Here is a 23,144-nt window from a genome sequence, read left to right as displayed (position 1 = left end):
CTGTTAAATAAATTTGCAAATTTATCTTCCAAGCTAAAACTCCAAGTGGTTTTGAATTGAGTGAATATTAGTAAATATAACTTCTGATTGTTTAAATCAGTAATAACTATTATTTCAAATACATGTTTTTCCAGATAAGTTTAAGTTTCTTCACTAAAGCCCACAGACACTACAGTTATTTCCTTGGAAAACAAAGAAGTATCTTTTCCAAAACAATCAACGTCATTTTATTACTTACTGTAAGTAGCAAATTGTGAGCCATGTACCACTGTGAGCTGCTCGTTGCCTCCGTCAATAATCACATTTCACTTAGGGCACTTACTAAAACAGCTGCCAGTTGTTTCCTAGGTGGTAGCAGTAGGCTGCACAGAAGGCTCATTTCATCAGCTTTTGACCTTGCAGATTGCTATTACTGTTTAAATGGCATGTAATGAAGCATAACAGATTTATGGTTTCTTTGGACCATCATCATATTTATATATTAAGCATCCAACAGTGACAACTACTGAAATTGTTTGTTGTTTTATGTTTAAGTTGAACATGATTTATGATGCTGACACAATGTTTAATTGCCTAAAACTACTAACCTTAGGTTTTACAACTCTAAAGTCAGTGGTGAGAAGGAGAATCACATACTGGGAGAGTCGCATGAGCACACCACTGATCTTTGGTGGAAGGAAGAATGTGTGCAGCACTGGCAGCCTTATAAAGTCAATGTTGTGTACACCGTGTCCCAAAAGTTCGTTCTCCCCAGAAAAACAAAGCTCAAAGACTGAATATGCAATATAATCAATTTATTCAACAAGAAAAGCAGTCAGAGAGCGCAGTACTCCCCCAAGGCTGCTCAGTCATTGTACCATTTCCAACGGATGAAATCTTTAGAAAATTCATGGTCCACAACAGTCGATTTGCAGTAGGATCGCAATCATTTGCTCGTCAGCAGGCAGCTGATGTAATGTTCACTGGTTGTCATAGTTACAGTGACGCTGCGCTGCTATCTTACAATGACACCTAAATCTTTAACAAATCTGTGGATCCAGACTATAAGCCGCATCACTGCCAAAATGTACTCACTTGGTCCTTGTGTCATTTCTGACCTTCCCTGAAAAGTTCACCTAAATCGGTTAATCCGTTTTTGAGTAATGTTGCAAACAGACAGACAGACAAACCAACACCAATCGTCACATCACTCCGCCATGTTCTTTTGCAGAGAAATAACCAGTATTTCTCCCTTTCACTTTGATCACGGCTTTCAGTCTTTCAGGAACGGAATGTACGGGGTTCTTGAGTGTGGACCGTTCTGTCTTTCGCCACTCCCGCACAGGCCCAGAGTTGAGCTGTTTCATGGTGGTCGGTGGTGGACTGGAAAAGTTGCAACTGTTCAGGATTCTCAAACAGTTCCCAATTGGGTTGAGGTCAGGGGAGTTCGGTGGCCATTCCTCCTTAAACCAGGCAGATGGTCAGAACACAATTGCTGAGTCATACGGGCAGTGTGAGCAGGGGCACCATCTTGCATAAACACCAATTCCGAACATCTGTAACACATTTTCTGTTCAGTCTCAGTCACGGGCAACGATTTTTTCCTCCTGGCCAAAACTGGAAGTAGTACCTTTTCTAGAATGTTGTTGGTATAATATTGTGCATTAACAGTGGTACCCTTAAAGGACAAAGTGCAGCTCCGAGAAACCTAAAGTGGCTGTTTTGGCTGTTGGGTGTCTGAAACAAGTAGAAGGCATCCATCAAAGAAAATCCAGTTCTCCCAGTCTTTTGTTGTCAGAGTTATGTACCTCTTTGTGAAAGCCAGTCTCTTCTCCTTTTGCAGTTTTGTGAGTCGCGGGGTACGTTGCCTCTTGTAAGCTTTCTGCTCCAATGTTTCTGTTAAGCAACGATGCACAATACTCTTAGAAACATCTTCTCCAAGATTTTTCAGCCTCTGACTGAGTCGACGGCATGACTGGCGTCTTTTACCCTTGGCCTTTCTCATCAGATCCTTGACTCTTGCGGTTAGGCCAGATGGACGTCCAATTCTTTGAAAGATCTTCCTTTGTTGTACCTTTGTCACCATTTCTGCACCCAGCAGCTACTTCTGCCAAGGGCTTAAGCTACCTGCTGATAAGTTGTTCCTGCATTTGGAAGAGCAATGGCCTGTGCACAAATCTCAGAACTCTGAAAGAGGAGCTTTTCCACCCTTACTCTTGGCCATGGTAACAATGCTTCCAAAATTTGGTTGTGAGGGTAATGCATTTTGGTCAAGCAAGACATTTACATACTGGGACTGACTGACCAGGTGTAACCCATTTTGTTGACAAACAATCACACATGTGGCCCAGTGGGGAGAACAAACTTCTAGGACACGGTGTAGCGATGACACAAAAAATAAAGGGAATAAAATCAGAAAGTGTTCAAAAACAAACAGGATTTTGAACCTAAAATCACATATATTAAACTGTTATTCAATTTAATTATAGCCTCATTCGATTTGATTCTTTTGCACTATCAGTCTTGCTCCCTTTTTCTTGATTACAATCTTTCTTCATAAATGTTGGCCAAGCAGCTGTGATATGATCATGTACAAGCTTTAAACTCTAATTTGTAAACATATGTATGCAGTGAATGTGTGAGTGTATGTGTGGTCAGGGGCAGAAATAACTATAGTATTAAATCAAGTAACACTTGGGACTGCCTTTTTCATAGTCAAGCCAAGTTGAGTTCCAACTGATAAGGACAACGGATGCACTGATTTACACTTCAGTAAATCCAATTATGATTAATGTTTATAATCAGTCTAATTAAGTATCAAGAATGTATTGGGTGAAAGCTGCATTACAGTCCCGCTTTGATTTACTGTATCAGGAATAGAATCAACACTGGCACATTTCTTAATAATAAATTGTCAGTGCATAACAACAGACTGATTATGTGTGTGTGTGAGTTGTGTCTCCTTTGGCAAATATAACAGAACCTGCAGAAAAGGGAAGAACATCAAATGATGTCAATACTATTTACTTATTTTGCACAGTATAATTACATTACATGTATAAAGTGCCAGACTAGAAGCGCTTCAGTTTAAGACATAATGAGGACAGTGGTATAAATCAAACAATGTGTCTTCAGGCCAGCTTTCGAGTGAGTGAGGCCATCTAGAAACATGTCCTGCCAAACTTATGAGTTGAATACTGAGAAGATCAAAAGCTTCTTTCTTTTTCATAATGTACTGCTGAAGCGGTAAATTAGCCAGTGCCTGAGCCCAAGGCATGCGTGAAACCAGCAGCACACGCCGACCTGGTCACAGTAGGAGGGGCATCTGTGTGTGTGTGTTGGGAAGCTCAGGACAAAGATTGGCAGAGGCTGGGTCTGAAAAATCACATGATTCTCAACAGACCGTTTCCTTTATATCCCTTGTCTATGACTTTGATCTAGTCTGAGCAAAATGGTAATGATAAGTGTGGTCATGTTAGCTGCTCACCCACGTGCTGTCTTCGACATAATTGCCAGTAGTGTTGGCTGACATACCTTCTGTCTTCTGACAGAACTGGTAGATCTGTGATGGAAATTCTTGTCTTCTGGCCTGAGATCTGAACTTCGAGTGGAGACCTGGTCAGAGTTAGGGCCAGACCCCTGAGCTGCAGCAAAAGACTGTTCTGACACTGCCTGTAATGAAAAAAAAGACAGTGTCTGTGTCTGTGAGAGAGGTCAAGTAAGACTGGCTTATAGGTAAGAGGAACTGGTTTGGTGACAGCGGTTTTTTGTTAAGCATATTCTAGAAAACCAGAACTGCCTACAATGTCCTCCAAAACTGAGCAATTCAATAGTAAGTATCTTGTGTGACCTGAGCTTCAGCAGATCTCAAGGGGCTACAGACAGGTCATTAATCATCCATAGTCTGCGACTTGTCAGTGTACATTGAAAAGTATATGATTGTTCAATTCACTGTAAAAAAAAAAAAAAAACAACAACAAATGCAGAGAATGCATACTGCTCTGACTGCTTCATAGTAAATACCCATAGTAAAACTGATTTTAATTTTTGTTGGCAATTATTAGAAAACCAAAAAACATTAAAACAAACAAGATTTTTTTTAGGTGGAACATATAATGGTAAATTTAGCAATTCTCATATTGTGGTTAAAATTATTTCAAGGAAAGTTGACAAAGCTTCAAATATGGCACTGTGATGTGAAGTTCCAACTCTGGTGCAATATACACAGAAACAACAAAGTGTAAAACATTCCTAATGCAGCCAATGGGTAATTTTTAAGACTGATTGTTTCTGCACACCTCATTACATAGCAACAACAACCAAGACAAATTGAGGGGACAAGGACTAAAGTCAGCGAACAACATACAGAGGAGCAGGTTGTATACACACCCACAAATAATGCACTTGCATGTGTACATTCCTATTGTACAACTGTGCATGTACTGATTTTATAATGTACACAACCATGAAAAAGTTTGAGGTCACTTAGAAATGTTCTTATTTTTGAAAGAAAAGCATTTTATTCCCAATGAAGATAACATTAAATGAATCAGAAATCCAGTCTAGACATTGTTAATGTAGTAAATGACTATTCTAGCTGGAAATGGCTGATTTTTAATGGAATATCTACATAGAGGTACAGAGGAACATTTCCAGCAACCATCACTCCTGTGTTCTAATGCTACATTGTGTTAGCTAATAGTGTTGAAAGGCTCATTGATGATTAGAGAACCTTTGTGCAATTGTGTTAGCACATGAATAAAAGTGTGAGTTTTCATGGAAAACATGAAATTGTCTGGGTGACCCCAAACTTTTGAACGGCAGTGTATATCTCACTTTAATCTTCAAACTTTTGCTGCTGTTGCTCTGAACACTTCAAGTAGCCCATCATAATGGTGTGTATAGATACAGCTTCAAGGGATATCATGAATTTTGTTTTAAAAACAGTTGCATTCTATTGCAAAAGGACATATGCTTAAACAGTGTGTATGGACTTAGTCAAAGTTCTTTAGCGTAACATTAACACTCATCCACCCACATACCTCTATCACCTGCAGATATTCACACCTGTCTCTTCTTAAATCCTTAATAAAAAAGTGTGAAAAACTGAGAGAACAGCCTTGATCATGCTATCAACAACCCTTCCACTCAACACATCAAATCAAAAGTCTTTCGACAAACAAAAGCCTTCACAACTGTGTTGTACTAGGAGGCCAGGTTGTGAAGAAAACCACACAGGATGTCATCACCTTTTCTCCCAACAAGTCCTGATTGCATTATCAGAAACCTGGCATCTGGGCGTGACCTTGTTAACTGCCAGGGTAATCAACTTTAACCAAAGGGGAGGAGAGGGGATGATAAATTATTAGTGAGGAAGATTTTGTTCATGTTTTATTAAATTGGCCTGTCAAAGGGGGTTGGTCAAATTATCTGGGGCCTCGTTTATTGGAGGCCGGCCATATTGGCGCATCTGTTACAATTATTTATAATTTCCAGGCAGGCAGGAGGATGGAGTGCGTTTTTCGGCATTACCCACATAAAGCAATTTAGAAATTAACTAATGTGGGAGTGTCTGACTTTTTTCCTCTTGCAATTTCTCTTGTCCCCATCCTGATTTTCATCCAGCAGAAAACAGAAAAACACAGAAACCATAAACAAGCAAAGATATAAAAGGGAAAAAATAAACATATTACAAGCAGCTTCGTGAAACCAACAGATGGGGAGCGAGCATGAGGCTAAAAGAGAAGAAGAGAGCATGCAGGTGTGGTGAAAAAAAAAGAGCAAGAGATTAGAAGGAGGCTGAGGGAGGGAGGGAAAAAAGAGAAAAGCCGGTCTTGGTAATTACTGAACACGATTAGGTTCTTGGGGGAACTTGTCTGGCACTCGCGGCCCTCGCTGGTGAGGATGCGGCAGGCAGGACCATATGGAGCGAGGCTTGTGATTGTGCTCCCTGAAGCTCGTGACCCGTCTGCTGCCGAGCCCTTGAGCTGAATTTGAAATGAGACTTGCCAGGCCTAATGTTCTACACATGCACCATTTATGCCACAAAACAAATCTGATCACTGTTAATTATGGAGTAGCTATAATCAGGAGGGGCCCCCACCCCACACACACAAACGACAGCATGAATACACAAACACAATCTCACACGATCACATCCGCACACATCTGTGGAAAGAAAGTGATTGGATAGGCCTGAGAAATGAGGGCTATAAGGTGCATGCTCCCCACCAGGCCAGGTGCACTTTGTATTCAAGATGGTGATTCTTCAAGGAATGTGTGTGTTTATGTATGAGCATGTTAACTGATAGCACAGTGGAAAGGGACTTTACAGAAGGACAGCACACAGTAAGTTAGACGTAGGTGCATCTATGTTTTCTGTGTGTGTGTACAACAGCCCTGAGTCCTCCCACACAGTCTGCTTGACCCGGGTGTATGTGCTCGAGCGAGTGAGCGGATGTCTCTGAAGCGGCACATGGCTGTGCTTCATTAATGAGGCGAGCTGTGCTACACTGAAGTTCTCATCTAATGAGAGCAGTTGAGCTTGTAAAACACACCACTGGTGTCTATGTCATTAGTATGTCTCCAGCCCTGGACATGGTCCAGCTCCAATACACACTCAAATCCAAACTCAAATTGACAATACTATTTACCGATAACACATTCCGCATACACAAGAAAAGTAGTTGACAAATATTGTTAGAAGAAATCAGAGTAAAATTTGCAGGCATTATTTGAATTCATAACCGTAATACATTATTTTTACGTCAAGAAGTCAAACTACAGTATCTGAGAAAGAGAGGCATGTAAATACAAGCAGCAAGTTGCAAATAATGCTTCATGTACTCTGAGGGACGTCCTGAGAGTTGAGGTAAAGGAGAGGCATGAGTCAAATCAAGACCCATGAGAAAGTTGATAGAGAAATATGACACTTTGCCACCTTTCTATCATATCATTCTGAATCTCAGCAGAGATGATCGTATGTATCCTGAAATTTATTCAAGGTGAAAATCATACAGAGGCTGAATTCCATGCTGCTTCCTGGTATTCCTCTATCCTTAACCTTACATCCATTCTATGGAGTACCAAAAGGTCAAAAACAGTAAAAACTTCAGTTCTGTACAGTAAATAAAAGCACAGATATACAAAACACAATATGGAGAGCCTCTGGCTGACTCCATTCTGTTTGTTTAGTTTATAGTTGAAAACAGTGTTTCCGTGTTTCTTTGTAGAATTAGGGTTTCATCATTTTCACTTGATGTTTGCTATTAATGATGATGATGATCAAAAGAAACGCCTCATCAAAGCCAAAGGTGACCAGGCAAATGGTGGGTGTATTTAAGCACGCATGTGTGTGCAACTAGTACTTTAATTATACATCTAACAGTGTTTAGATTAACAAATATAAATAACAAGCCGGAAGCAAGTGTAAAAAACACGACAAAAAAGTCTGAGGCTAAAAATCTATTTAGAAAAGTCAATAACAGACTTTCCTGTTGTTGTTTTTTCGCTGTTCTTTCATGTAATGCTAAATCTGCACAACAATAGGAATTTAACACTATTTTGAAAAAACACAGTCACTACAAACAACATTAACACTGGTTCTGCTCTATTGAGTGCCCCAATGAGAAAATCCAAAGCACATCCAAACTCCAATCAGCTAAATGAAATTCAGCCATTGCTAAATTAATTTTTTTTTAAATACTTTTCCAAATGTGTCATGTCAAAATATATTTTGTGAAACAGGCCTGTGAAATATATAAAAAAATAAAGTTTCAGTAAACATTCCAAAAGACACAAGTGCTACTTTCCGTTATATTTAGATACAACTTTTTTGGAGCGAATGTTTAGTTTTCCTCTTCCAATGTTGATGAGAGAATAACCAGTGCTTTGAATGACTGCCCACACAATTAACAGCTTACCACTCATTTAGTGTGGTGATGATTCCAGAAAGCCTGGGGGTCTGCTATGGATTCTAATGTTGGTCTTTAATCACCGCTCGGCTCTGATAGTAGCCAAGCACAAGACTACTGTAAATACGATGATGCAGTAAGGGAGATAGTTGTAAATGATTAAATGCTCACTCTAGTGAGTTTTTTGTCCACTAATGAGGGATCTTCCCTGCCTTTACAATGTGATGGTGACCACCCAACCTGGCAACCCAAACCTAAATAACTTGGCATTTTGTTCAGACAGCATCTCATTGTGCGTGGGGGTCATCCAGGTGCAAGACCATCAGCCAGACCCTAAAGCTAGAAGATCGGGGCATTGGGCCACTTACAACCTGACATTATGGAGATATTTCACTGTTTTCAAAATGCAAACAGACAAATACATCCACACTAAAACTCTTGAAACAGGACAAGTGCTGTAGTACAAGAAGAAACAGTTGATCTGTTGACTAACTGAACAATATTGAGGTGAAACTCCACATTATGAGAAATTACTTCTTTTCTCTGTCAGTATAAATGTAATTTGTTTAGGGCTGCTTACGTTTTAAGGTGCTGCCATCTGCTCTATAATTTCTTTTTTTTCTGATTCATATATTATCAAAATTAGCATTGGCATTATTATGGTATATATCTCAACAAATCAAGTTGCAGTTTATGTCCATGTCTGTCCAGATCTTTTATATATAAAATGTCATAATTATTTTCTAGGGCTGGACCCGAATATCTGAATATTCGGTCCCGATGGTGGTATCCAAGTGAAAGTTTATGTCAAATTTTAGCAAATTCCTTTAAGGCATTCAAGACATATTGCCTTCTCAAAAATTAGATGGATACATGCAGGGACGTACAGATATACAACCTGAAAACATGATAAAACTGTAATGCCTCCGTACCTGGATGATGAAGAGGGATTATGATAGCTAACAATACTGAAATATTGCTGTTTTAAAGGAATTCTTCACCTATTAAAGCTGACTGATACAGAAGGTGGCATCTAACTAAAAACATGACATGATTGACATCAACTGACAGCGTGGCTTAGAAGATTTGATATACCAAGGACTGTTCATGTTTAAGCCTTTGTAAAGTCTCGTTAAGTTTATTTGTAAAGAGTTAGCTTGGCATAAGACACGAGAGAACAGACAGTCAATCTTTGTGCACAGCATGGCAGTATAACACACAATGAGTGTTATTCCTCTCACCTACCCTCTCCTCCTTTATCCCCACCTCCACCTAAACCACTGCGGGAGGGGTGTTCAAAGCCGTCACTCTGGTCCGTATTCAAATGAGCACCGCGTTTCCCCCCTGTGCTCCCGTTGCGATCAGCACTTTGATCACCTCCAATGGTAACTTCCACGAAAACATTTAAAATTAAAATTAAATCTGCCTTAACAACCTGAGCATTTGAATTTAACAGGTGTTCGGGAGGAAGTTGTTACAGAATTTGCGATTATATGCTCAGATACACACACCTTCCGTCAGACACAGACGTGCACACATACGCACAACCTGTCAGTGAAATTACAGAGTGGGAAACAGAAAGCCCTCCTGACTGAGTGCTATACCTTGGGATACCTGATCTGTTCACTTTGATGTCAGTAGGTAAGAAAGTTAAAGAAACAAATCATTCAGACAGGAGCTACATGTGTTCAGTAAACAAAAGTTATTATTTATTCTTAGCTTTGGCGAGACACATGATTATTTTTGTAATTATTTCTCAGCCATGGAGATGTGCGATTCCGCTTTTTTTTTTTTTTTTGTCTGACCTGGGTGGCAAAGAGACAAAGGATGGAGTGCGTCTTCAGTCTGACAAAACAAATACACACATACACACATTCACATTTTAAATATATACGTGCATGCATGCATATATGGCCATACTACACACACACACACACACACACACACACACACACACACACACACACACACACACACACACACTAACACACACAGCACTAACTGCATCTTCTCTAAATGCAGTATTAATTACTGGAGGAACACTACAGTACTGTATTTAATTACCGACTAAATGATCCATTTATATTTTACCGCTGGTTAAATTAACAGGGTTAAGTGAGACAGGGTGATTGTAACTCACTTAACATTTGAGCTGATATCTTTAAACTTCCACAGTCTGGGGGCAGCACTTTCAGAAAATCAACCAATCAAATTAAGAAGTTATAGTCAGTGGAGGTGTAGATATATTACGCAACGGCTGCAAAAATACTATCTTCGCTGCATCAGCTCCAGAGCGGTTTTATTTGAAACAGGATCCAATTTAAACTGAAGCAAAAATCATACTGCAGAACAGATTGACAGACTCCATCGTGGCTAAAGAGTACAAGATGTAGATGCTTTTTTCCACCAAATGTTTGACACTGTGTGGTCTAATACCTATCTCTGTATCATTAGGAGTTATTAAAGGCCTCTATTGCTTTGGGTGACAGTTCAAAGCTAAAGAGCCAAAACCGAGCTCCTGGTGACTGACAGATGTAGAACTGTAACATCATCTTCAAGAACATTACTGGGCTCCAATTAAATCACCTCTCTCCACCTCTTATCTGTCTTTGCTACCTGACCGGAGTGTGTTAAAAGGATTTCCAGTTACTTGGTTGGGAGGAGAGAAAGAAGATAGATAAAGTAAGGAAGTCAGAGAGAGCACATGTGCCGAGGACGGAGAGCGGAGAAGATCAGATAGCTGACATAAAAGACACTGGTGCTAAGAGAGACGGATAGATCAAGGGTGAACTAGAGAAATATCAAAAGAATGATTCTGAGTTAAAGACCACCACCAGAGGCCATGCTGAGGCTTGTCAGTTACTGCTGTGCCTGCTAATCCACCTACACATCACTTAGGACAATTACACATTAGGCCAAGACAAGTGATTGGCAGATGTAGGAAAATATAATGTTGTTATGTAAATAAAAGGACAGGTACAGTATTCTGGAAAACGTAAGCAAACAAATTTGCTGTGCATACCCACGCCCACGGATATGAAATTTCAACAACTTTTGCAGCAGAGCAGGATTCATTGAAGAACACTTCTTCGCCTGGAGTTTTTATGCACTTTATAAAGTCTGCAAAGAGATGGCCTTTGTAGGAGAGGTGGTAAAGAATAAGGGCGCTTACCCTGAAGTTGGTTTGTCTGTTTGGTGAGGGGTAAAGGGCTGTCTGCTGAGCTTGTTGCTGCTGCTGCTGCTGCTGTTGTATTTGTTCCTGTTGTTGCTGTAGCTGGGCCTGGAGTTCCAAGATATGTTGGTCTTTTTGAGCCAACTGGCTGCTGAGCTCCTGGTGACTCTGACGGAGCTTGGCCTCACTAGTGACAAGAGCCTGGTAGCACTGACTCAACTCCTTGTATAGCTGTCAACAAACATAAATGAGACAGAACTGTTGGAAAAGTAGGCAAAGGGGGGTGAAGGGGAGGGGAAATAAGTCAAGTCAACTAGAGGAACATGACACAAATATAGTAATTAGCTGATGTGGAAACTGTTCTATGCATTCATATAGGAATATTTATTTATTTCCATTGAGAAAAGCATTGTTAAGACCATCTAAATAGGGAATAAATAGCAAAAAGAAAGGATGAAAGGCAAAAAACCCCAAAAGACAATACATAGTAGGCCCAAAAAGGTTTCTTAATAGCTATTTTATGATTTATAATTGCAAAATGTCTCTCTCTATACCTCCACTTGCACGGCACAGTCATCAGACGGAGGTGTGGTATAATGAAAACCTATCCACAGTAACTGGATACAGTGAGAAAAGTGCTTTTCTGGCAGTAGTAAAATAATTGCAGGTTACAACTAGCTTGGAAATATATCACAACAGCGGGTGAGGCCCGAATGGAGTGCAACAGAGTGGTTTTAATAGCGATGAGTTTGAGGTTTGGCATGTACAAGTACCCGCTGATAGGAAGTGGTGTCAGCAGTATGTGCCTCTTCTTGGTTCCTCAGGACCCTCTGTGTGTCTAGGTTGAGTCCTTCCAGTTGCTTGATCAGGTGGCTCTGCTCTGATGCATGCTCCGTGCTCTGTCTGTACAGAGTCTGCACTTCTGTAAAATCACGACTAAACACACACACTGAGCATGTTAGACACAGATTGTACATAATATTGCAATGCTTATGAAAAATTCTATTTTTCAAAATTCTATAGGGCGGAAATTATTTTCTCCATCCACATTCTGAAATTACATGTCCAAGTTTATTGGTTTGATTTAGGATGAAAAATATAAAGAATCTGTAATCGTGACAAGGCAATTCCTTCAAATATGAAATTAAGAGGATGTCCAGGCATCTGAATTATCAAGGTGTATGACTGTTTTTTCTAAAATAACATTGAAAGTGTGTAAATATTAAAAAGTGTAATTTAAATACGTAATTCAAATTATTTAAACAAATACAGGGTGTCCCTAAAGTCTGGACACATAGGAAATCCCATTAATTACAATTTTTTTTTTTTTGCTTCCACAGATTAAATAAGGCTATCATATTAAATATATATTTGATTAATTATCAAATATGTATTAAATCAATATATTTAAAAAATATATATATTGAATAAAATGTTGTCAAAAATCTCATTTCTTGAAAATGTGTATTTCTGCCTATATGTCCAGAGTTTAGGGACACCCTGTATATAGTCTTCATTGCACAAGATATTTGTTTACATGGTTAGTACATATTCCCCACAGAAACATGGTAATAAGAACAATAACCATAATACCCACATACTGCATATTACATCACTGTAATGAATTAAGGACAGTGATACATTTACATTCCTTCTTATATCAACAATGGCTAATTTCTCAACAGAGCAACATTAATTAGCATCAAAGCTCATTTGTTTACTTGTCCTTCCATGGAATTACCACAAAGTGCTCCTCTTACTTATAAGGACATCTTTAATCACCTACCCAAAGCCTTAAGAATACTCTATAGCCCTGGTGTGACTGACATGTCAGAGTGCCTCTGGCATTAAAACAGAAAAGTAGTTAAAAAAGGTTGAGATTACCACTAAGGCTCCGACAGTTCTCACAGTTTTTATCATATCGACTAAAGCTTAGCCAAAGCCTGCCCTGTTTCCCTTTTCTCTCTCTTTTAAAGCACATCCACTATGCAGGGCTTATCAAGTGGCTTTAGGTGAGCCAGAGTGGAAGAAATCTGTGTCACCCCAAAGGGTGTATTAGGTATTAGGGTGTGGTTGTTACAAGAACAAAGACACTGCTTCAGTTGGTAGGGCTCACCGAAGTCGATCGAGTTGCTCCTCTTTAGTTGTTACCTCCCTCTCTTTGGAAGAAAGCTGAACTTCAAGATTTCTACTGTGGCTCTGCAAGGCAGACAGCTCCTGCCAAGCTTTATGCAGTTCCTCCTCCAGATCCTGACGTAGAAGAGTAATAATGACTTTAAATTGACAGTCTTTTGCAAAAACATACTTCTTCTTCTTAACAAATATTAATGTTAGCATTTTTATGCCAGTCTGCACTACCATTCAAAAGTTTGGGGTCACCCAGACAATTTCATGTTTTCAATGAAAATACACACTTTTATTCTCGTGCTAACATAATTACACAAGGGTTTTCTAATCATCCATTAGGCTTTCAACACCATTAGCTAAAACACAGTAGTGACGGTTCCTGGAAATGTTCCTCTGTACCCCTATGTAGATATTCCATTAAAAATCAGCTGTTTCCAGCTAGAATAGTCATTTACCACATTAACAATGTCTAGACTGGATTTCTGATTCATTTAACGTTATCTTCATTGAAAAAAACTGCTGTTCTTTCAAAAATAAAGACATTTCTAAGTGACCCCAAACTCTTGAACAGTAGTGTATTTCTTAAGAAATATTAATGTTAGCATTTTTAAGTCAGATTATGTGTTTTCGCTGACCCTTTATGACGCAGCAATAAACCAGCTGGGAAGTGTGGTATACTTTACCTACTCTGTAAAGGAATCAACATTAGCATTTGGATATGCACAGTGTTATTGTTGACATTGTAAATCTGTCTGCTGTTGCTAGATGCCTACACCTCACACATTCACAGAGAAATTCAGCAAAAACAGGCAACAACAAATTATTTAATTCATTAAAAAACTTGCAAAAACAAATAAACTGTGACAACGGTTTCAGTTTTAAGCCAGCTGAGGGGTAGGATGGTAAATATTTTAGGCCTTTATTTGTGTGACACTGAATTTCAGCAGACTAACCCAAGAGCAAAATGTACATGGCTATAACACTACACCAAAATAATTTGAGACTGCTGCTGTGACGTTTTTGTGTGGTAGGTGCAGGAATGGTGTTAGTGACGGATTTTCCTTAATGGGAAGAAATAATTAGTGCAAGACATGACATCAAACACTAATAAGTCACCAAACCCTGGATAAACCATGTACCAAATCGAGGATTCACTGAAAATTATGTGAAAAATATTTTTGCTGTAACATATACATTGGTGTTTACTAAATTTGTATTAGCTTACGGGCTATCGTTTCCATTAGATTTTTCAATTCCTGTGCAGTTTAAGTAATAATAATAACTATATTTTATCTATGCTTGTACGACTGAATTAAATGATAAAGTCCTGGACAAATCTTTGCTATGTCCAACAAATTGGCATGATGTATCCCCCGTGCATCCCATAATCTCCATCTCCATCTTTCAAATCAATGTATGATACAAAAAATGAGGAACAGGTGGAGTGTCTTAGGCTGTGATGGATGTGCATATACTAGTTGCTGGGCTCCATCCCATCCAAGTGTAATTACTCGGCAGCTCTGACTTATTCAAGACTTTCTGTCTGCCTCCATTTGAGTAGGGGAGCAATATGTTTCATAACGATTAGTTTATAAGGAAGGGGAAGAATGTGAGGTTCTCCTGCAGCTCTTATGTCCTGAGACTCTGCTAGGAAGCTGATTTCTGTGAAGAAACGGCAACAGGCTGCATATTGAAATGTAAAACTCTTCAAGGATTTTGACTGCCACTCGATTGGTTAAATATTCAAAACTCTGTCACTGTCTAATCACTGTATTCCCAGAGATGAAAAGTACTGATCCATAATGATGACTGTAGCAACAGACAGATTTTGAATATTACCTGCTTGCTTTAGGGAGCGTGAATGACAGACAACACACAACCAGCACAAACTCTGAAACCCACACATACCAACAACTTCACAAAAGTTCCTTTCAGTTGTGGTCCACCCAATTCATTTTTTACCCCAACCCAGCAAGATTTGTCTCCCCCGTGTTAAATCATAATTTTTCCTTCCTTTGAATAGAGTCTCTGCATATTCAATTATGTGTTTTGCTACAGAGATCTCTTTATATTCACAAGCTCAGGAGGAAAGGCTGTGAGGGATCAGAGAGTTCAAGGTGTGTGTGTGTGTGTGTGTGTGTGTGTGTGTGTGTGTGTGTGTGTGTATGTGCCTGAATGGACTTGTCACCGTGCTCATACCTTTAATCTGGCCTGGGCAGCATCCCTCTGGTCTCGTTGGCTGCTGGCCTGCCTCTGTTTCTCCTCCAGGTCAGCTCGCAGGGCGGCACAGCGGGAAGTTAATCCCTCTTTCTCCTCCTCTAGAGCCTGCACCACCTGCTGCTCCTCCTCCTCTTTCCTCCTACACTCTGTCTTCATTTCCTGAACAAGAGAGGTGTGTGTGTGTGTGTGAAGAGAGGAGCGGGGGGTCAGCAGGGCCAAATAAACAATAGTGACGAAAGAAGAGAAATAGAAAAAAGTAGCAATTCAAACTGAGAAAATGAAAAAAAGAAAGCCGGAGAGGTACAAAAAGAAGCAGCCCGTGGGGTTGAAGCCGAAATGAATATGTAAACAGTGAACCGGCTTTTCTGCGGGAGCCCCCTGCATGGGTCGTTGATTGGCCAAGGTCACCTGTGCTGTATGACTGGGCCCACGTGGCCAGATGTTGGTTGGTGTGGGCCGAACTCTGCCGCAAGAGCTGGGCTCATGCAGGTACAGGGGCCAGTCTGTCAGCTTTAATGACAGGCTCCTAATGAGAATGGTGCTTGCTACGAGACCCATTACACTCAACCGAGGTCTCCTTTGATGCTGTCCCCCACGATTTCTCACCATGAGACCCCACCAAGACTGTGTAAGGACCATTCCTTTATCAATTAATCATAGCCATGTCCCATCTAAGCATAATTAGGTAGAAGCCACACCATCATGTGCACACTTTTCACTTTCCCCCCACTGAAGGAGGCATTAAGTATTTATCTGAAAGTTAACAACCTGCTTTCCTTTGACTCCTTCTCTCCATCTCACACACACACACAGACTTTCCAGCTGTTAAGTATTCTCTGTTGTCAGTAGCAAGAAAGAAAGCTAAAAGCAAAAAAAAAAAAAAAAGAGCGAGAAAGAGTAAGGGTGAAAACGAGAGAAGACGACACAAAGACACTGAGATTGTGTTCAGGAGGGCTGAACAATCCTCTTTCTCTTCTAAATGATTCAAATGCCTGAAGCCATAGCCAGAGGGGGCTTGTCGTGTTAGGTGCCACACAGAAAAGACTTTTTGAATCTGAGCCCAGACTGCCACAGAAATTTTGTTCCACCAACCTTAAGTTGCTGACTCTTATTGACCAGTTGTTCACGCAGAGCTGTCAGCTCCTTCTTCATTAAAGCACTCTCCTCTTCCACTGTTGTCCTCCTCTGTACAAAGCTGTTCATCTCCTGCTGCTGTCCTGACACTTTCTGTGGCAGACATAGATATAGCAGAAAGGCAGTGAATGACACAGTAAGAAAGGAAGAGAGAAAGAGGCTCACAGATTACATTATGCATTTAAGTCCTGGAAACTCAAATCAAAAATGTGGATTATGCCCCTACTATGGTCTGAAGCACATATAACACACACTTTTAAATATACTAACTCATATTACATCTGTGAGTATTAAACAGAAAAATGTTGACTAAAAAAAACTGACATTTTTGTAATCTAGATTTTCATCCCTTATTTTGCCATGTTGTGCTTTGCTTTATTCATTGTGTTTTTTTTGTCTTGCTTGTGTTGTTTGTCTATTTGTTTTGTAGTTTTGTTTCTTGTGTTTGTAATTATTTGTCTCGTTTTTGTTGATTGCCCATTTTTTGTTGCTTTGTAACTTTTTTGTCTTTTTTTCTTTCGTGTCGCTTGCCTCATTTTTTTGTCATTTTGTTTCTAATTTTTATCGTTTTACGTCTCATGTTTGTAATATTTTGTCTTGTTTTTGTTGTCGGTTTTTGTCTGACTTGTGTTGTTTTGATCATAAAGTAAAATACTATATCATTCAGTTCCAGATACCTGTGATTAAATGTTTTGTGCCTGTAAGTGGTAATATGTAAATTACAAACTGAGGTATAATGTTGGTGAAATTGAATTTATTTTTCGTAAGAAATATCAGGTTGTTCATAATGTTTTGGAACAAGATAATTCCTTAAATGTGAACATTTTCAGAACATACTTTTTTTGCACTAAAGAGAAATATTTGGAGTTTATAGGTTATTATACTCTGATTTTACTAGTCACACGACAAACAGAACAAAGCCCTCTGATGATTAATTTGATGATTCTCAAGATTCAACAAACAAGAGGCCAACAGAAATGCTACAATGATTTAATGACCACCAACTTTTGATGCTGGTTTATGTTCAATTCATGTTTTTTTTGGAAGCCTTTGTGGCCCGAGTAGGAGGAAGCTGGCTTCTTAACACTACATCAGCTGGGGTTTGGCATTGGCTGGTAATCCACAGCCTTCTGTGGGTACACCCTCCTCTCAAATAACACTGTGCTCTGGGATGCAGTTAATTGCCATGTTGAGGGAAATCGCTCAGATATATCCAGATAGTGGATTTAGCGTTCCTTACTACTTCTAGCTTGCCGTTCTAAGAACAGAGGGGCTTTAATAGAGATTTATACTGGAGAGCAGAAAATAAATTCAAACGCTGATAATGAGATAGGAAAGAACAATTTGAACTCCAGTAGCGCTCAATTGATAGAGGAGAAAAAAAGGGGGGTTCCGCCAAGTTAAGAGGTCTAGGACAGAAAGATTAGCATTTGAAAATTCCCAGTGCAGTTCAAAAATGAAAGCTAATTATGTTACAAAAGTATAGAGGAAAAGAGGTGGAGGGAAAAAAGACAAGGGGAAAAAAACATCATCAAAGTGGAAAAGCCGATATATTAAGAAAAATTTGAGATCCAATGTGGACTCAGTGAACCATCACATCGCCCCCCAAAATTGAGGGAAGACCAATTAATCACTATGTGAGTATGGCTCAAGACTATAGATGAGATGATGACTGTCAGGGGGTCGGATGACACAGCACAGACACAGCACATTAATGAGCTTTCTTAAAAAAGCTGTTAAATTCTTTGAAGAAATGCAGCAAAAAATGCAATGATTCTATGAAAGTAATAAACATATTGTAGGTTGACACTTAAACACAAATGAGCATGAATAATTTAATCGTGGTTAAGTCACCATGTGTCTTAGCTGTTTGTGCTGTTAGCAAACTATGAAATTAGCAAGAGGGAGGTAAGATTAAATTAAATTAAAATTATCAAGAGGGTTTTGCTGTAGTACTTGGAAGTCCTTGTGCTTCAAAGATATTTTGTCCACATTGTTGTGAATCCTGTGAGAAAACAGTGAGCTATCTTGGCTGACTACAATATTTTACTTCCCCAATTTAAAAACGTGATGCATTAAAATAAAGTTTACACTAATAACATATTTTGCGGTCCTATGAGCTACTATTATGATAGCTCAGGAGTGTAATGGCAAAAAGCACTGGCAAGCTGATGACTCCATTACAGCCAGTCTCATTAAGAATGAACACAATCCTGGATGAGGGGCGCTAATGAAGTAGACTGACAGATGCTTCGGTGAAGGGATGATGATTTGGAGTAAATTACATTAGTGATGTCATTATCATTAGCCATCATACCATGAAGAAATATTACTAAAGGTGCAAAGCAAGTGCAGGTAAGAGAGAGAGAGAGAGAGAGAGATCAAGAGTTAAAGGGATGCTGATAAAAATACACAGATTCTGTTTCACGTATCAGTTTTTTGTGATACATTTAATTTATTTCTATAAAAGCTAATATTAAATGCTCGTTTGCAACAAAAGAAAAGGCAAAAGAGGATCATGTCAAATAGAATATCAAAAATTAACCCATTTCGGTAAAAGACATAAAATGAATAATTATATACAAGAAACAGCTGGGACTGAAACGTCAGATAGTTGCTCTGTAGTTGTCCCTTTGGAACTGGTTGTTGGCCAACAAGATTTGTAGATTTGTTAATATAGAAAGTTCAAATATAGGAATGCTGTTGTAACTTTTGCATAAAGCGGATTTAGTTTATGTTATTACAGATTTCTTTACTTTTTACTGATTTGCTTTAATACATACAATTCACAGCTTTGTTTATATAAATATAAAAATTAATATGAGTGAGAGTTAACAGACATCTGCTTAACACAGTGAGTAACAGCCTGTACTGTACCTGCTCCAGCTCTTGTATTTTGTAGTCTTTGGACTGGAGGATCTCCAACACTTTCCGGTCCTTCATCTCAGCTTTGTGCTTCTCACTAGAAGAAAAAGGAAAATAAAAAATAGCACGTGTCCATATTCATTTAACTTATGAGAAACTTGAGAGCATAGGATGACAAAACTAGTAGATAATACGCTTATCCTCCAAATTCAACAGATACATTATCTGAATAAAGCATCCATGTTATTAAAATATTTTAAATGTAAATGTTTTGCAACTTTGCCTCACAATGTATGTACAGTAGACCACCATATGCAGAATTTTTGTGTGCTTGTTTGGTCTGACAACATATCGCATATTCAGTAAAACTTGTCATTTCCAGTATAGATTCTGTCCTTTATAATAATGCTAATTTCAAACTGTCAATTTCAAATTCTTTGTCCACCTGCTGCACGTACCAGTTAAAAAACACATATCTTAAAATATCTTAAATCTTTTCGTATTCATTAAAGCTAAAGTTTAACAAAAGAACTACAGTACTACAATGCTGCAGCACCAAACTCTGAACCTTCTCTCTAGCCGACTAGCACCTCTTTTATCATAATGAACTTTTAGGGAGTCAAAAACAAGGATTCAGTTGGGGACCTGTTTGTTTCAACTGCTTTAGACCACCAGAGACCACCCATTCCCTCCACTCATCACTTGTTCCTTCTACACCTCCCCTCTTTGAGGCCTTTTCTATCGTCTCTTTGCCTCTTCTGATCAGCTCTCTCCCCCGGCAGACACTGAAATAAGTATCTGTTGTCCCTGGAGGGACTGGAACGCAGGCAGGCCTAGCTGCATCTTCTCGTATATTGGGCTGTGTTCACCATGTCCTGAGCAACCAACCAATCACTCAACATGATCCACACAGGAAGGGGAGGGAGGGATGAATAGCGGTTCCCAGTGGGCACCAGCGCTTGACTGGAGTCGACACAATTACCATGTCAATATCCTCCTGCGCATCAGGTGATACAATACACATACACTCTCTGGTTGCATGTTCCCCCACCGGTCTCGGCGGACCTACATACTTTGATGGGTTTCCTAAGGGGCTATAAGGAACTGAAGAGGGTGAGAAGAAGAAATGAGAGGCACAGGTATCGAGGCAGTTTCTGCACTGTGTTTTACCTCTATTAAGGGCCTACTAACAACTCACAGACCTCAGAAAGTGTGAGATATGCACCAGAAAATATGACTCTTATCTCATGTCCTGAAGAAAAATGTCAGTAAAAACTGAATAAAGTTGTACACAAACCTTAAGGGCTGTTGGTGAAAGTAGAATAAACAAACAGTTTTAAAGTACTGTGATAAATGAAAGACAGTTTGAGGACACAATATCTTTCCTAATAACAAAGAATCTATTTCGTGTAGCCAAATGTGCATCATCAGGAAAAAACCTGAACCTTTGTCTTTTCCGAAAGTTCCCAGGCCACTGTTTTCCGTGTAGCTTAGTCATCCTGCAAAAGAGGTCATATCCAATCTCACAATTTATCCGATAAAGACAAGCATTTGGCAGGACTGTTTCAACTGTCCAGCATGTGAGCAGCAGAGGAAGAGTGTTTTCATTAAAAGGGTTTCCATTGTTTGAACTGCTAGACGGGGGATAAGAGGGCTTAAATCAGCATCTGCACCAGATTCCGTCATAACCCCCGAAGAATGGCCAAGGTGCTTTAAACACCCCTTGAATGACTTTCACACATATTCTCTTCACTTGTGAGATAAAACAATGTTCAGCTGTTGAGCTTCTCAGGTAGCAATGCGAAGGATGAATCTACCCACCGCTCAACCACCAAACTAACAGCCTGGGTCAAGTCCGGATTTGCCACTTGCAGGCGTTTCCACAGGGACCACACAAACTCCTTGTCTGCCTGTGAAAATAAAGGATTCAGCAAGTCAACAGCTGTTATTCTTAATTGAGATGAATCATGTTTGATAAATTTGACAAGTTTGATTTTGATAAATCCCAAAAAGGAAAAGCAGCAACACATTGCAGCTCTTCTCACTGAAAAAAAAAACAACTAAAAATGAAACAGGATGCTCAGTGACATTAGCATATGATAGTAGGAGCAGTCAATCAATAATTTAAACATCTTGTACAAAATAGTATTTTTGTTATCTGGCCTGCCCTCTCTCATCATGAGCCTCTCTTAGCAGTGCTGTGACCTTCGACTCAAGGGGAGCCAGCATTGACACTTGTCATTATGCACTATTTATGACTGCGGAGAGCTGGGATCCAAATCAAAACACAGCAGTCGAGCTTGCATTTTCTTTTTTAATCAATTGCTCTCCGGATATGTTTTCCACTACGGCTCCCAAGTAACTAGCCCCAAAGAAACTCAAAACTGATGACAGAGAGAGTCATCTTCAAGTGGAAAAACCCAGCCAGCCCCTGACACATTTCCAATTCAAATTGTCTCGCTGGTTTTTCAAACATTTTTAAGCTACATTACATTTAATGAGGGACATCTAAAAACTACATTTTCTGACATTAAAAGACAGAATTATACCAAATCGACTTAATATAAAATTATCTGATAAATTATGTTCACATCATCATAAGATAAAAGTCATCCCTCCCACTGGAATCTACTGGTCTCCAATTAGTACATGAATTTTAACCCCCTTTTCAAAAGTGTCTAATCAATTATTTACTAAAATGGCAGAAACAGACCTTGATAAGACCATGAGCTGAACATATAAAGTGGAAGGACTGTAGATCTCTGTCTCTATATGCATCTGAGCGTTGGTGTGTGTGTTTACAGAGAGGGAACAGGGTTGAAGGGAGATAGAGATCTCACCAAATCAACTCCAGAGCGCAGCTAACCATTAAATTAAGCAGCATGGTTTACTTGAAATACGTGGTCTCCCTGTGTCTGGCCTTTGGCTGCCATTAGCCGTTCCACAGACAAATGTTCAGTGAAGACCCTCATCAAGAGCTCTCCTCTGCCATATGTGTACTTAAAGATGCATTGAATATGTGTTTGATGATCTCTGAATTATTCATTTTGAATCTAGACACTGAAACACCATGGGCTAAACATACCAGAGAGAGTCGCTGGAATTCAGCACATATTAGTAGTAGCGTGATCTAGCAGGAACATTTGCTGGCTGACAGAAGAGACTCTTTGTAGTTAATGGCTGTCCTGAAGTACATCATGCCAGAGACTTAAGACATCAGTAGTATTCAAATGCCACTATTTAAATTGTACACTCTACAACTTAAGGTCCTTATTAGATACACAGAATCGCTGATGTTCTACTTGAGATAAGACCACCAAGGATGGCCTCCATGTCAGTTAAGTGTAAAGCAACAGGAACCATAGGTCTGAAATCAATAAAGTACACCAGCAAACTAGTAAAATTGTAGTGCTGTGCATTGTAATTGAAAGAAACATTCTAATAATGTTGTTACACTTTAAAGGTGTTCTCATGTGTACGTCAAATCTTTGCATGACAAAGGACTACTTGGTGTTATACACCACTGTTCAAAAGTTTGGGGTCACCCAGGCAAGTTCATGTTTTCCATGAAAACTCACACTTTTATTCATGTGCTACCATAACTACACAAGGGTTTTCTAATCATCAATTACCTTTTCAACATGATTAGTTAACACAATGTCGCATTAGAACACAGGAGTGATGGTTGCTGGAAATGTTCCTCTGTACCTCTATGGAGATATTCCATTACAAAT

General features: G+C 39.3%; 1 protein-coding gene across 2 annotated transcripts in view; it reads right to left on the bottom strand.

Moving 5' to 3' along the window:
* Nucleotides 1-23,144, bottom strand: part of cntln (centlein, centrosomal protein) — a 92,022-nt gene that overhangs the window by 66,399 nt on the left and 2,479 nt on the right. For both annotated transcript variants that reach the window (XM_055010380.1, XM_023293622.3), the window contains exons 3-10: nucleotides 21,232-21,320; nucleotides 19,423-19,507; nucleotides 16,504-16,638; nucleotides 15,391-15,570; nucleotides 13,181-13,314; nucleotides 11,838-12,000; nucleotides 11,065-11,295; nucleotides 3,514-3,651 (exon numbers count right to left, since the gene is read on the bottom strand). In XM_055010380.1, coding sequence (XP_054866355.1) covers nucleotides 3,514-3,651; nucleotides 11,065-11,295; nucleotides 11,838-12,000; nucleotides 13,181-13,314; nucleotides 15,391-15,570; nucleotides 16,504-16,638; nucleotides 19,423-19,507; nucleotides 21,232-21,320 — 1,155 coding nt within the window. The remainder of the gene's footprint in view (nucleotides 1-3,513; nucleotides 3,652-11,064; nucleotides 11,296-11,837; nucleotides 12,001-13,180; nucleotides 13,315-15,390; nucleotides 15,571-16,503; nucleotides 16,639-19,422; nucleotides 19,508-21,231; nucleotides 21,321-23,144) is intronic.

The sequence above is a fragment of the Amphiprion ocellaris genome, chromosome 4 (assembly GCF_022539595.1).
Source record: "Amphiprion ocellaris isolate individual 3 ecotype Okinawa chromosome 4, ASM2253959v1, whole genome shotgun sequence".
Taxonomy (NCBI): domain Eukaryota; kingdom Metazoa; phylum Chordata; class Actinopteri; family Pomacentridae; genus Amphiprion; species Amphiprion ocellaris.
This window is presented reverse-complemented; position numbering and strand designations above follow the sequence as displayed.